General features: G+C 39.6%; 1 protein-coding gene across 2 annotated transcripts in view; it reads left to right on the plus strand.

Moving 5' to 3' along the window:
* Positions 1-16,609, plus strand: part of Sema5a (semaphorin 5A) — a 427,756-nt gene that overhangs the window by 206,611 nt on the left and 204,536 nt on the right. For both annotated transcript variants that reach the window (XM_040757698.1, XM_040757699.1), the window contains exon 5: positions 6,643-6,688. In XM_040757698.1, coding sequence (XP_040613632.1) covers positions 6,643-6,688 — 46 coding nt within the window. The remainder of the gene's footprint in view (positions 1-6,642; positions 6,689-16,609) is intronic.

Below are 16,609 nucleotides of genomic sequence, written 5' to 3' on the forward strand. Positions count from 1 at the left end.
GCTTCATCTGTTGGGGACTGAACTGTTTCCTCAGAGAATGAATTGTTGTGTTTTGTGATTTGTTGCTAATATTCCACTGGGGGATGAGATGTGACCCAATGATGAGTTCTTTAGTCCTAGAGTCAATAAGATTAAAAACTCCAGTAGAGATAGAGAAAACCTGCACCTGTCAAAGGCAATGACATGTGATTTAACTTAGTTGTCTGAATCTTGTGGACTCCTCCAATAACATTACTCATAAGCTGAATTGATTTATTGTATCTAAATGTATAATATCTAATTTTATTTCAAGACCTTGGGAACAAGTGCCTAATTTTACTCCAGAAATAGCAAGGAGATACAAATCTATACTTTTACCTAGTATAGCCATAAAAACCAAACCAAGTTTACCACTTAGCAAACTGGGGCTTCTTATTTCTATAATGAGAAGAAAATACGGAAACAAAACAATTTCCTTACATTGTGTCACCATACACAGTACTGCCTAACGTCTTAATCATTTGCACCAATGCCCATCTCCCTTGAAGAATGACTGTGGCCTTCATTGCTGCCCATTTACATCTAGAGGTTTTATGAAGATCAATGGGAATACTTACACCTCTGAGCTTCTCACAAATTGCCCTATTAGAGAAACAGATGCTAAGAGAAACATTTGGTTAGCATCCCTGCTTGGCTGGGAGCCCAATACATTACTCTTTCGTGTTGGAAAGGTTGGTGGCCTTTCTCCTGGACCTCACATATATTGTTTTCCTACCTCTGTGCTCACACAATTGCAAGATAAAGTGTGTGCCTCCTCTGCAGTGCCCTGGAGAACAGCCATTTGCAGGGGACATAGATCTTACTTTGTGGTGTGAGTGGACCAACATCTGGGAGTATCATTTTTTTATTCCTTTTAGAAGATTTTCTTTCTTTTTGTAACCTTTAACTTCATAGGTCACTGACCTAAACTGTAATAGATCAAGCTGTCTTGAGAGATTTAAGGCCCTTCTTGTTGTAGTGGGATTGGAACTTTGTGTAGCCAATGCAGTCTTAAATCTATGCTTGAAGAAAAGTAGTTTAAGAAAGAATTTGGAAGTTCACAGGGTCCAAAGTGTTTATTTCAGATCCTTTGGTCCAGGGTGGAAGGGATTAAAGGAATCCCATCATCACTTCACTTGGAAGTAGTCTTATAAAATGTCTTACAAATAGCTGGGCATTATTATTGAAGAGCACTAAAATGTGCAGCATTAAATATTTGCAGGATAGAAAGAACCATCAGAATATTTGAGTAATTACTTGGATTTTCTGTAACCCATTATTTATTAAACAAACATTTAAAAGCAACTACTACACTGTGCCTTTCAGACAAACAAACCAACAAACAATAATAAAAAATGCAACAAAAGAACCCAACCCCACTGCAGTGCAATCAACTAAAATACAAATATACTTTTAAGTAGATACTAGTACTGTGCAAGGTTATATAACTGGTTATCCAGTACCAAATGGTCATCTCTAAAAACATATATATAAATAACATTATTCAGGCTAAGCAGGTTATGGCTATATTTAGGGATACACATAAACACACAGACACTACCGAAAAGAACAACTACAACAACAATTTGTGAATTAATAAAAAAGAGATGACAGTTTTCAAGGGAAAAATGATGGGTATGTGGGAGAAATAAGAGAAGGAAGAGAAAGAGGGTAATGTAACTATATTATCATTTCAAAAATAAAAGAAAAACACTATGAATTATAAATATTGTCATATGTACTTATTAACTGAACTTGTGCAAATAGAGCCATCTCCCCTGTTTTACATGATGAGGTTCAATCAGATCTGATAAGATTGTTTTTGAATGTTGTTTAAGGGAAATTTATCCATTTAAACTAGTTGTCAGAAGTTACTGAATTCATTTGATATATTTATTTTTAATTATTTTATTTTATTTTTGTTAAATGGCTGTTGGATACATTTCCATTGCTTTTTAACAAACTTCTTGAAGTCGTTAATATAATTTAAGGACAATTCTTTACCTCACAACTGCATTACTTGCAGCTGTGCCCATTTTCACCTTTTTTGTTGGTGGAGGTTGTAGTAGATAATTCTGCACCTTGTGTTGGTTGGGAAACAAAGTTACAGACAGATCAAAGCTGGCCAGGGTCCTAGTAGCTCCTTCAATGACACACCTACAGTGACCCAACATTTTACTGCATGACCACATCCCTTAACAGATCCTCTATTTCACAATTGTGCCATAGCTGGTACCATGGCTTCAGCACACGGGCACAGGAATAAACTTCCTGTCCAAATTACTGAGATGTTCATGCAACTCTACGACTCATTAACTCAGTCACTTCAATAGGTGTTTAGTTATTCATTTTCTTTAATTAGCCTTTTTGTGTAACGTGTGCTTGTGTGAGTATGTAAGGCCAGAAACTGATAGGAAATTATTTTTAGTTACTTTCCAATTCATTTTTTGAGATTATGCCACTCATTGAGCGCAGAGCTCCCCAATTGGCTAGACTGATGAATGCGTTCTAGAAATCCCATCTCCAAACTCCTCCCCCTCCCACACCAACTGTAGGCTGTAGAGTTACAGCATCACTCCCCAGCACTTTGCACGATGGCTGGGCATCGGGACCCAGGTCCTCATGCTTATGCACTTTAACAGATGCTTTTTCCATCCTATACTTATTCACTATGGTTCCTTTGAATAAAAAGGAACATGATTTAGGATTAAAGAAACACATGCACACAAACCAGCAATGACAGTAACAACAACTAAAGAAAAAAGAAACTGCAAATCAGAAAGAAAATAAGGGGGGATATACAAGAGGAGGTCTGTAGGGAGGAAAGGGAAAGGGGAAATGATGCAATTTTATCTCAAAAGCAAAAAATAAGTAAAATTTAAAGGACTGTCAATTATTTGAGTATGTTGGCAGCTTGTATACTTCACTCTCCTGTTTTGTAAGAGCAGAGCCTGGTCCTTCCTGAAATGAGATGTGGGCAGGTAGTTCACAGAAGAATTTAAGAAAATAATGAAGGTGGAGAGAGGCTCCATGTAATCAAATTCGTCAGACCAACTTGTTCTCTCTTAATGGGGAGACATATGTCACAGCCAGACTATAGTCATAGAGGTGAAGGTCTATAGTCTGGAAGTAAATGCATTTATGATCAGCACAGGGGCCTGATCATCTTATAGTGATGTGTCAATGTGTCTGTAAGTGTGAATTGGAGATGAGAATTGACTACATCCTAAGGGCTGCTGCTTCTGCTTCTGATGGGTGTAGGTGAAATGAGGAAGAGGAACTTGGGTGGTTGATTATCAAGGTCCCAGACACAGATGTAAATAAAGATAGGGTCTTTATCTGACTTTCTACCACCTTGAACCATTTGTACTACATCTCTCCATTTGTAGAACATTTCTCCTCTACAAATTTGAGGTGTTTATTTCTTAGTGGCTTGCTCCCAGAAGATTTGTAGTCAGTGAGTACTTTTTAAATTGAAAATGAGTTAAAAATCATCAGTGCCCATGTTATAACTCAGGAAGTACTACACAAGGACAAGTCATTTCTTCCTTGATGCCTCCTCAGGGCAGCAGAGTAGAGATGGTGATGATGATGGGACTCAAGGGAATGTGGGGTTGTTCCTAGAAGACATCATCTCCTTTCTGCCCCTACTTATCACTTGCTGAGTACCTCTGCCATATAAATTTATTATCTAGGAGATGGTGGGGAGGAAGCCATAGTCATCGGGCACTTTGAAAAAAAATTGCATACTGAAATTGACTGGCAGTGTCTAAAGGGAGTTGAACTAACTTTAAAGGCTACCAACAGGTGAGAAGCAGAGGAAACAGTGGTTAGAAATTTGAATTTGTTTGGAATGATATGGATGATCATCTTAATTTGGGTGTCTTCTGTTATGGAAAACACTGACAACTAGAACCAGAGACTGTAGTATTCCTCTCTTGGTACTCCTCTCATCCCTACCTCAAATAGAGAAAGGCTTGGAATCTTTTTCCCAGCCATCATGCCCAAAACTTCAGTGTGTCAGATGGGCACCACCATCTGCAATTTCCCCTGGTCTAAGGATATGTGTCACTTTTTCTCTGGATATGGGGTTATTTTCTGGAACAATCCTCTGAGATCAGTACTGTACTTTCAATATTAAGACATCTGTGAACATGATGATTCTCAAAATATTGCTAATACTTGAAGATATTTACTTGAAATTAGCTAAATTGGAAAAAAAACAACTTTACTGATCTTGGAACCAATGACAAGAGAAACAATATTGCCAACTCTCTGAATACTCAATGGCACCATTCCCATTCCTACCAACAACTCACCAGGATGCCCAGCAGAGAAGATTGTTGGCTTTGCCTGTCCTCTGCCTTTGATGCTCCTCCATTTCCCTGCACAGTGGAACATATGCTGAGAACTTTGATCCGTTGAGAACTCTTAATCATTTTCATGACCAGATTAGACATTTGGACAGCCAACTGTATGCTTACAAAGGGTCAGTCATGGTTTCTTGTTTTGTGTTTGGCTTTAAAGCTTCTCCAAGTGTAGGACTGAAGATGATTATTGACATTTTATAGGCAAGGAAACTAGAGCACAGTCATTCAGTTTTTTTTGGCAGGGTTGACTTATTGCACAGTCCTAGCTTTTGCATAAGCTTTCCTATAGTATAGGTTACTGCAGTAATAGAAGGGAAGCCTTGGGCAGTCAGAGCACCAATTAGGAGGTCCTGTTCAGCAGAATGCTTAGAGAAACCATGGGAGTGGCACGGCTGGGCCTTGACTAAACTTCTTGTCTAAAATCCTCAGCTTTGTGTAGATTCGCAATTTCCTTCCTAGGATTGTCCTGCTGTCACTGTCACCACATGGGATCATATGCTTGGCAAGTCTGAATGCTTCCATAGTCTTTTTCATTTTACACATATGCGGGATGTCCTTATTGCCCCTTTCATTGGACATTCATTTTAGAAAACTGGTCTCTTCATGGTACACACATGGTGTTCCCTTTCTTCAAAAATGTTTCAAGTCTGATGTTGCACACAGGGGCTTGCTACCCAAGGTTTCTAGAACTTTCTTCCACAGCATACCGAGAGAAAAAAATGAAGAGACAGAAAAAATATAGTGAACAGGCTACTACTGTGTTTTGAAAAACAGTTTTCAGAAAACATTTGAAAAACCTGGTAGCAGTCACTTACTCGTGTGCAGCACGAATGACAGTAGCCCAAGCCCTTGCTTCCCCAGGATCTGTGTAACTGGATGCCTTCCTCCTCAGTGTTCTGTCTACCTGTCTCTAGCTACAGCTGCAGAAGCAGCCCTCTCAAAACTATACTTTGACCTGCTTTGGCTGGTACTTGTCTACATTCCTGGAGCGGTGTACCTATTTCTTATAGCTTATGTGTACATGACACTCTTCCCTTCGACAGTGAATATTGTTTCTTATTACTGTAGGGGTTACTGTTCTCTTAATGCCACAAAAGTAACCTTAAACCAAGCTGTTATTACACATCTTTGTTCTTTGACTTCTCTGAGCCCTCTTCACCTTTTGTATCTTAAGGTGGGCTTTCCTTTGTGTTCTGTTTTCTCCTGAGGTATACTTGGGTTGACTATCTCTTCTTCTCATGATGTTTCTACTGCCCTGGTGTGTAGGGAGAGATCTTTAGGCATCTGCACCATTGACAACACCTGCTTGGGTATAGTCACAGGTGCATAGTAGTTATGGGTACATAGTAATGACAGGATATAAGAGTTTGGGGAGAGGAGGCATGCTCTCTCTTGGGGAGCCATCTCTCTTGGTGTGGAGATCAGAGTGTTCTGACCCCGGTTCTCGGCTTCTCATGTAAGTGGCTTCTCCCTCTCAAATAAAGATAGGATAACCCCCCGTTTCCAGTATTCTTGGCATGGCTAGTTTCTCATCCACAACTGTGCTTCCTCTTCCTGATACCATTGAGGCTTTCATGATTTTATCTGGAGGCACAAGCACCACTTGTGATAGAGGCCAATCAGTTGTTGCCCAAAAGCTACAAGTCCAGAGGCTATGGTACCTCATATTGCTGTCCTTTGTCTGTGCTCTGCTGTGTCCCCTGCTCATTTCCTTATTGAAATTGGTACTTCTCTGGTCTCTGATTTCTATATCACATATGAACTGCAAAGGTTATCGAACTATTGACAGTATCCATTTCCTTGGGCAAACCGATAAGTTTGTGCTTCTAAGCTGAACCCAACCAGTAAGACAGATTCTGGGGAACAGCTAGAAGTCAGGGTCTAAGAAGAAAACCCAGTGAATGCTGGTAAGAAGCAATAGTAGACCTTGGAAGGAGAGTTGTGTCATCTTCCTTACAGTAAACTTATCTTCAGAATCAAGTGCCCATGCCCTCTTCCTAATTCACAGCAACCCTAACAGGCAGTGGGAGCATACATCTATCTCTCTCACACGCACAGCACAGTCCACTGCTCTCTCCCCTGCCTCAGGTGCGCATCTCTTGAGAAGTCAGACAGTTGTATCCCATGTTAGTAGCAGGATGCAGCTTTGTCCCCCATGTCGTTACCTGTTTTTAGCTGCCATTCTCATGGTGCTTACAGAGTTTGACTTTTGGGACCTATTAAATGTAACCTGTCTTCTGTTTGTATTTTGCAGAAACTATCTCTTCAGATTACAGCTTGAGGATCTGTCTCTCATCCAGGTAGGTACAATGTATTTGTCTTAATTTTTTGTTTTCTACCTCAAGGAGCTGAAGACAGAGGCATGCAAAGTTGTTACTCACAGTGAACAGGATTCGTTTTTCTCAGTGGCCCCCCTCAGGACTCCCAGCTGACTTGCCTGATGTGCTCACCACCTCTAATTTCCAATTAGCCATTTCCTCCTGAATGTGGGCTTTTCATTCCCTGGACATCATCCTGACTTTCTTTTCATCAGATGATAACAGTGCAAGGCACATCCCTTGAGGCCTAGAAGCATCTCTTCCCTCTAGTTAGAGCAGGTATTGATTGTTCAGCTGGCAGCATCTGGCTATCATGTTCTTATGCAACACCTTTTGCCATTGTTCATCATTACATAACTACAAATGCATGGGTTAAAAGCCACGTAAAGTGAAGAGAAAATATTAACCACGAAAAATGAAATTTATTTCTGTTGCCACTTGGAGTCCAAGCTTGATACCCTTGTGCTTGTTTATTTTAGTGGCAGATCTAATCACCAGCACTTATTTTCTCCCTCTAGTCTGTTAGGATATTGTGCCAGACACAGTTTCTTCATTGACAAAATTGAAAGCTACCTTACCCATATGCTGTCTGGGAAAGCATGACTGGAATCACTTGAAGGAGGGGAGCACTGCTGTTGTCCCATAGTTGTGTGTAACTTTTGCTTTTTAAGTGACAACAGTGGATAAATCGTTATAAAGGTTTTATCTTGTTGGACAGAAAATTGCCTGCTCACGGTAGTTCAGTGTATAGCCTTAGTGATCTAATGGGCTGTTAAAGCTGTGAGGTTATTAATAAGGAACCAGAATGTTTAGCAAGCTACTGGCACTTCTTAAGTTAAACAAAATAGTAACAGAAATGCACAGAATGAAGGATATATCTTATAGGTAGATCTAAAAGTGACAAATTCAAAGCAGCAGGGAATATAATGGTGGATCCTGAAGTTTGGGAAGATACAGAAGGGGTTAAAATGATGTTAGTCAAAGTGTGCACAATTCCAGGTAGACAGCTTGATAATTGTAGTTTTAATAAATGTACTGTGTACTTTAAAACTGTTGAAAAGAGATTCTCTCCACAGAATCATAATAAATGTGTCAGGTAATGCACAGATTATGTAGCTTGAAGCTATTCCCCAATGAGTACACATATAATAAAATCATGTTTTATTCATGTAAGTATATAATTTATTTTTTACTGAGAACCAAGTGACAATTTAAAACAAAAATTTAAACAGAATTTTTAAAAAGTATTGAGTAACCTCATTAAATAGAGACCATTCAATATGTCCATTTCTATTCTTATGGCATCCTACAGTATCTAGCTTCTCATCTATGGAACATGGGCCATGAACTGGGGAAATGGCTCATTCAGACCCACATTCAATTGCAGAACCAATGTGTTAAGGCAGGGGTAATGGGCTCTTGTAATCTCAATGGTAGGGAAGTGGAGTCAGGTGGATGGATCACTGGGCCATGGCTTGCTGCCTAGAAAGTTTATCCTACTTGACGAGTTCCAGACCAGTAGAGACCCAGCCACCAATTAAAAATAAAAGGTGAATTGTGCTTGTGGTGGTCCCATCTTCCACATGCATACACATGCATGAACACAGGGACTCTCATAGAATTATGTATCTGCACAGGCATGAATATGTGCACACACCCTAACACAGGCACACAGTGATTGTGTGTGCATTTGTGTGCAGAGAAGTATTCAAGAAACAAACACATTTATTTATTCATTTCTTCCTTTCCTAACTCTCAGGGTTTAGGGATTCTGGAAACATTAAATTCCAGGAAAGTGAACAAATCTACCACCAGAAGCCCCCACTGTGGGAAGCCAGTATTTTTTGGAGAAGTGATGATTCCAAGATGGAGAAAGGGTGATGTTCCATCAGATTGAAGGAGCTAGTTTTAGAAAGGAAGGAGGTGTTTGAAGACAGATGACAATCTGGCAGGGCACAGGAACCATCTGGAAGTGGGCTCCCTGCAGAAATGGAGAAATTGATTGCCAGGAGATGGTTAGAGTAGCAGACTATTGGACACTGAATCAGATAAGAATTCTTGAGCTTATGTTGGTGTTAAAATAAAAAAAAACAGGCAAAAAAGCAACTAAAATATTGATGGGAAAATTTAATAGAAAATTAGGATTTAGCAACTGTCACACTGAAAACTCCATGACATAAACGTCATCTTTGGGTGGTAAATGTATCAACTGGATTTGATGACAACCAGGGTATTGACATTCTCAAGGCATTTATCAAGATAGTGGAAACCTTGCACCTTGACATTGAAGAACCCTACTGTGAACCTATAACCAAGAAATATATCATGACTTCAGTAGTAATGGACCAAGTGTCTATGATAGTTCTATACTGAAGATGCAGCAGGGTTTCCATGGCAACCCATCAAAAACTATTAACAATCTCATCATATAGAAGCATCCCTCAAGCCTAGATAAACATCTTACAAAAATCAAGTTTCGACCTTTCAGATACTATAGTCATATGGTGTTCGTGTGTTTGAATAAAGAGTTGCTTCATCCAAAAAGAGAACATATAAAAATGTCTATCTAGTGAATTCTTAGTCCAAACTGATTTTTAAAGCATACTTTTTTCATACTATAAGTGACACTTTGACACAAGTCAAAAACTTGAAGGTCAGTAGATAAGATAGAATCTTAGTGTTTTATAAGTATACAAATATTATTCCTTTAATTTTTTAATTTTAATAGTAAGTGTTATGGAAGATAATGCCCATATTCCTTGGCAAACCATAACAAAATGCATGGGGTTGCCATAATTTGAATATGATGCATCCTCTGTAGATTTCTGTGTCTGGACACTTGTCCTCAGCTGGTAGTTCTGTTTGGGAAAGTTGTGGAACATTTACAGATGGAGCCATGCCAGAGAAAGAAAGCCAGGACAATGGGCTAGAGGGTGGAGGTGGGAGTGTGGCTTTTTAAGCCAGCTTGACTTTCTGGTTCCTTTCTGCTTTTTGACTGTGGGTGCAGCATGAATGGCAGGCTTCCTGGTGCTGCCACCAAGGCTTCCCTGCCATGATCCATGAGGGAATGAATGTGGTTCTCTGAACTGTGAGTCAGAATGAAGCCTTTCTCACTTAAATTTCACCTTGTTAGGTAATTCATCACAGCGAAATAAAAAGTAACTAACCAAAGGATAAAGGACGCTTCAATTGCAAGTTACTCTTGAGCGACTTAAGTTGTATGTGTGCAGTTCTTGCAAACACGTACAAAGTGATTATTTTGATAATGTACTAATGGGGAAGTTGGGATAAAAATCACAAGTGTTTTTAAGACTTCTTGACTATATGTAGTAATAGATGCAGAGATTCTTGGGAAAAGTCAAAGTCAAGGGGATGCCGATGAAGTTGGCTCCTCTGCAGGCTCTATGCATGGCTGGGCATGGCTTGCTGTTGCTCCCTTTGCTAGACCATGACCTCCTTCACATGCAAGTTTCTTACACATCTCCCCCATTACTTTCGACACGTCTGCCTCTTCTGATGGTGTCAAGCTGCTTCTTGGTTCCCCAAACACTGGTATTTCCCTTGTAGCTCTCTCTTGACTTATTCATGGACAAAAATAATTGGATCCTCCATCCTCACTTCAATCTTTTGCTTTGGATTCCATCATCCTAACTGTTGTTTGAGCTTTCTGTCCCATGAGGTCCTTGAGCCCCAAATAAATACACAGATATTATATTAGTTATAAAGCTGTTGGCCCATGGCTTGGGCTTCTTGTTGGCTAGCTCTGTCTTAATTATTAACACATAACTACTAATCTATGCATTTCTACATGGCCTTATCCTACCAAAGAAAATCTGGTGCATCCTATCCTCTTGGTCTCCACATGGCAACTTCATCTGCTTATGTTTCCCAGAATTCTCCTCATCTCCTATTCCCACCTATCTTCCTGCCATATTGGCCAATGGTGTTTCAGTCATCAGCCATTAAGAAAAACATACATACAGAAGGAAATTCCTATCACCTTAGGAAGGCTGACTGGTGGCCCGAAGGGATTCTCAGAACTATAACTTCTCTTTCTAATCAGTATTCCCTCATTATATGGCAATCATTCTGGGTTTTATTTCTCTCAGTTTGCTTGTTCACTACATTAGGATACCAGGCAGAATATAAACCACAGTCACACATATTCTAACCTCTTGGCATGTAGTATGTTTCACTCTTTTTTTATCTTTATTTAAGTTACATTTATTTACAATGTGTGAAGGGTGGGGGTGTTTGTGCACATACCATGACATGTGGGAGGATCGGAACATAATCCCAGGAAGTTGGTTCTCCTCCTTTGATGTTTGGGTCCTAGTGATAGAATTTAAGTCCTCAGAGATGATGGCAAGCCCTGATCCATTTTGCCAGTTCCTTCTTTGTCTTTTTAAAGTTCATATTACTGAGGTATGAGGTAGACTCAGAAATGCTCCTAAGGAGACAATTGAAAATGTCCTCTCTCAGTCCTGTGACTATTTCAGGGCTAGGGTGAGCAGGCTCTGAAATGCTCACCCCTTCACATGGCCCCTGCAGTCTCTATGTTTTCTGCTCTTCTATACAGTTCCTCTGTCTCAGATTCCAGTCAAGTCTTGACTTTGGATAAGCATCAAGGCTGAACCAGCACCTGTGGAAGGATGTTCCTCTTCTCCTCTCTTAGTGAGTTTCACAGAGTTTAAGAAACTCCAGTGGGGGCAGGGTGTTCTTCACTGTATGATGTCAGTCAAACATTGTTATTTGTTGTGAGATATTTGTACATTGTTTGAAGGTGTATTGTTGTGATTGGTGTAATAAAAACTCAATGGCCAATAGCTAGGCACGAGGTATAAGCAGGATTTTTGGGGAGAGAAATAAACACACAAGAGAAGCCAGGAGACATGGATAGGACACAGGCGTGGCAAGATGTAAGAAAAGTAACATCATGTGATAGAACATATATTAATATGAATAGGTTAATTTAAGTTATAAGAACTAGTTAGGAAAATGCCTAAGCTATAGGCGAAGATTTCATAATTAAAAGTCTCCATATGATTATTTGGGAGCTGGCTGGTGGGATGGAAAAAGACCCATTACAGTTACTGGTATTGATCTATCTTTGTGGACCCCTGATGAAATTCTAAATATTCTGTGGGATTGTTACAAAGAGAAACCTCATTATGAGGTCATATTTCCTGGGAGACCTTATGCGAGGGTCTGGATCACAATAAACAAATACTGCCAATTGGAGGACACTTCTGCCTTATTCTACCAGTTAACAGAGGCATCAGCAATGTAGTCTTTGAAAGCCTCGAGTAGAGATGGGAATATAGTCACTTCTTTACATACACTGAATGAATATGGTGTGTTTGATGCAAAACTCTACTGTTGCCACAAGAATATCCATCCATATATACATATGCCTAGAAGTTGCTTCATGTGAATTATTCACTATTAGTTCAGGCACACATACTATAATATACAAAGAGAAGCATCCAAGAGCTGCTTTAATAACAGAAATTGAACCTGTTTTTGATCAGTGACTTGAGAATCCAGCATTAGTGTTATATCCCTTACAGGGCACCTCTTCAAACTAGACATGGTGGCAGATGTTCTGGCATGCTGTTATTCAGCCATGCCTGCAGAAGACCAGTCATTTCCTGGCATAGGAAGAGTCTACCATTATATGCCTCTGTCTCTTCCACTTTGTGTTATCATAACTGATTTGAGATTATATCATCATATTTATTCTTGCCTCAATTAAGACATTTGTTTTAGGGGCAGAACTATTTCAGAAAAATATAACAACACAGCTTCCCAGAGAACTGAATAGTTGCATTTGCCAGTCTGGAGTTTTGCCACCATATGGAATCCCACTGGACAGGGCCAAAAGACTAAAAGGGAAAGTTCAGTTCACCCCTCATCATCTTCAGGGAAATAGCTCAAAATCTGCTTTTGCGGCCCTTGGTTTCCAGAAGAAATAAATTCCCTGGCTGTTTCTCACAACAGTGAGGATAGGCAGAAAAACAGAAATCTGTGTGTTCTCTCACCCCTGGCCTGTTGTGACTTCAAATGTCTGGTCTCTCTCACTCCACAGTTAGTCACTATGGGCATAAAACATTGTCAGAAGCTATGGTAGGTATCAACTTCTTTTTCTGCCTATCCGTGATTGGAAATTGACTCTCAGCTCGTGTCAATGCCAGCTGAAGTATGTGGCAATGTCTAGGAACACTCTTCCTGGTCATGTCTGTATATGTCATGCTCTGAGTAGAGCAGTGCCTCCCACCCACCAAAGCATTCTTCCATTTTGCATGACTCATTGTCAACACTGCACCCATTTTCTGCTACCTCAGTTATCACATATTTTGAATATGACAGATTTCTGATTCATAAATCAATGATTATTACTTCATTACATCTAGAAGATTTATGATATTCTAGGGAATTCATCTTTTTAGATTTTCTTTACACAATCCAAGACAAGTTTAAACCCTTGGTGACATTGCCTAAAGAATCTGTTGTGATTCTTCGGGTTTACATTGCTTCGTTTTATAAATATGAGATTAGGTTTTAAAATGAATTAAGTCAATTTATAACACACACTCTAATGGGTCATAATGCTCTTATATAACTACCCTCCACTGGAAAGCTCTAGAATCTAAAGAACGATTAACTAATTAATAATTTAGAATAATTATTCCAAAGAGATAGTCACATTGATTAATTTTTTAAATAATGCTTTGTATTTATTGAGTTGGGAGAGCTTTGATCTCCCACATGGCTCCAAGAAATCATGACTCCAAAACATCATCTCCCATTTGTCTTTATCACATGCTTTTAAAATCATACTTTTCTGGAAGCAGAAGGATTTGATAATATCCTTTCAAGGGTCAATGAATTAGGCATGTCCATCATAAAGTTATATTACACATAGCTGTGCCTGCTCATTTGAATATCATTAGCATGGAATCTTGACTATCTGTGAATGCTAATCAGAGAGCTTGAGTAGTCCCAACATAGATCAGCAGAATCTGAAGCAGTTACACTTTCATCTGTTAACAATATGTGTTTTATTCACATGTCCAAGTAATAGCAAGTTTTCAATGAATATTTTCTGACTGACTAGAAAGCTGAATGAATGCAATGTGAGTGAGGGTCCTATGTTTTTGCTGTTATTGCATTACATTCTCACAGTGTTTGGTTGATGAGTTTCTTTGTGCTCCCTTACATGATACAAACTCAGATGAAGACTTTGACCAGCAGCCTGGAAACCAAGTAGGCCTCCTTCCTCATCTGCTTCTAGTCTCTTTTGTCTTGCTCACTGGTCAGGATTCCAGCCAAACACTATGCATATACCAGTTTGTTCAAATAATTTCATTCCACTCCCTTTGAAGCTTCTTGGAGGATTTGCAGTTGAGTAGGTGTGCTTCACACTGAGCCTGGCTGGGCTTTCACCAATTCCAGAATATACTCACCAAGTTGGGTAGACTCCCATGAACAGACAACCTCTCCTCACTCACTCACTGAGCACACATAAGACTCACTTCTCCATGTCTGACATTCCACGGCAGGATTTGTGGGGCTCTGTTTCATGTTGACATTCGGGAGCACCATGAGTTTTAGTCGATGGTGACCCCACCCTCACCCCACATTTTTCAGAGTAGACTGGGAGAGCGAGCAGAGATCTGCATGAGCGTCCATTCTCAATCAAATTCCACTGACTGTGTTCTGAAACAGTTGCAAGGAGGGCTGAGAAATGTCACTTCACTAACTGGCCAAGATCAACAGAAAATGCAGGCATCGCACATGAGCAGGGAATAACTACAGAGTTAGGAAAACAAGATCGTCCCCAAGAATGTCCTGTGTTCCTTTCCTCCAAACTACCTACCTATTTTAATTTTTGTACTGTACACAAACAGATTTAGTCATGCCTCAGACATTTTTCTGAATAATATGCATGATACTCTGAACAAGCCACTTAACCTCTCTGGACCTCAATTTTGTCCACAGTCCATTTTTGAAAAGGAGATTCAAAAATTGTGGATTATCCCTGAAGTCCTTGTCAGCATTGGAATTTTAAGCATCTTGCTTACTTCTCCTTCAGTCGTAGCTTGAATGGCCCCTGCTTCTTTATCTTTTAAAAACATGGTTCCTATATGAACTTGGTTTGGTGTTTATTTGGTATTTATTTAATGTAATCGTGGTGAAAAAATAATGCCAATCACAGCAATAAGAATGACCACACGTTTATTGTGCTCCCTTCCCTGCATTCAGTTGTAAGAAAGCAATGTCTCGGCTGTAGAAAATCACTAAGGTTTGGGTGCAATTTAATCTCATTGACTAGTTCATGCTCAGGGCACAGGCGGCTTCACCAAGGTGCTCAATTCGTATGTGGTCAAGCTCAATTTCAGCCAGGGTATGGCGGAAAGTGGCTGCTTCATCTCTATCTAGCATTGTACTCACTGGAACTGTCTATGATACTCCTATATTGACCCTTGTTTTATAAATGACTGCAAATGTTTCTTTGTAATGCCATTTATGCTATAGTTTAAGGTCAGAATGTGCAGTCTGTTGAAGATAAGGGTTCAGGAGGTGGGAATTTAAGAAGACTGCTAAGTAAAGGAACAGGCCAAGCTGCTTTTGGAGCTGGAGCTCACCCTCTGTCAGATCATACAGGGAATTAAGTATCCAGATTCATCCTATTATCATGCTATTGAGGGAAAGAGGATAATCATTTGCCCACAATTTCCGATGCCCTTCAATTAACCCTACTTCCTGCTTTGTTTGGAGACATAGTGACACAACTTTCCAGTGCCCTGACTCTTGCTAGTCAAGAGTGGTTCCCCAGAAGGGGTGGAGTCTCAGCTAATGACAGGTTGCCAACTCATCCAGTATGATGGATACTGCTCAGAGTTTTCAGGAATATTATTTAAGTTTGTTCGTATCCTCAACTGTGAAGACACAGTCACCTCTGCTCAAAACAACAAACACAAGAATAAAACCACTCACCTCAAACAACAGAAGTAAATGAAGTGTTTTGAAGTCTTTGTTTCTGGCGTTTTTTGAATTTCTGCTTTTCAATCAGTCTCAAATAAATAAATAAGCAGATAGGTAGATAGATAGATAGATAGATAGATAGATAGATAGATAGATAGATAGATGTGAATGTTTTTCCTCAGCTGTGTAGATCAATTAGTTTCATGAAATGAAGTCAGGAAATATCTATAAGCCAATAGCAAATACTGTCTGACAATTCCCAGGCAGTGGATAAGTAGAGGGTTAATTCAGTTATCTGAATATATTTCTGCTTCAGTTTTAAAAATGGCCTGGCACTACCTGACATAACTGCTAAAGGATGTGGTGCAGACTTGGGCTTCTCTGTCATGATCCCATTTCCTTTACTTGTTCTGCCCCTTCCCAAATGCTGACACTCAGAGTTAAGCTGGCACACAAGGAAACTTCATTGTTTCCAACTTAGATAATACACTTTTTATATGGGTAAGATAATATATATTGTGAAAGCTGGGAGTTTCCAGTTGCCTAAAGAGTAGGTAAAAAAAAAATGAAAAGGAAGCCCCAGAGAAAAATAAATGAAAAACAATGGGTCACATGGTCCTAACACTCTTTAGAGTGAATGAATTGAAACTCTTCATCTGATGACTATGAACCCATGAGCCATCTGTCATCCTAGATTTATTCAGCACTATGATAGAAGTGGACAGAGCAACTCTGAATACAACTGTACTAGGCACTGTTCTTACTTAGATCATGTGCCAAATACAACTTCTGCCATACCAGCTTTAAGACTATGCATGTTGCTTCTTTATTAGATAAAAATTCTCGGTCTATTTACATCATGTCTCACTGTCTTCACTGCTATTCTCCTTTCACCGAGTGGTCTGCCTAGTTTGA

Source organism: Mesocricetus auratus, unplaced genomic scaffold, assembly GCF_017639785.1.
Source record: "Mesocricetus auratus isolate SY011 unplaced genomic scaffold, BCM_Maur_2.0 Super-Scaffold_100015, whole genome shotgun sequence".
NCBI classification, from domain to species: Eukaryota; Metazoa; Chordata; class Mammalia; order Rodentia; family Cricetidae; genus Mesocricetus; species Mesocricetus auratus.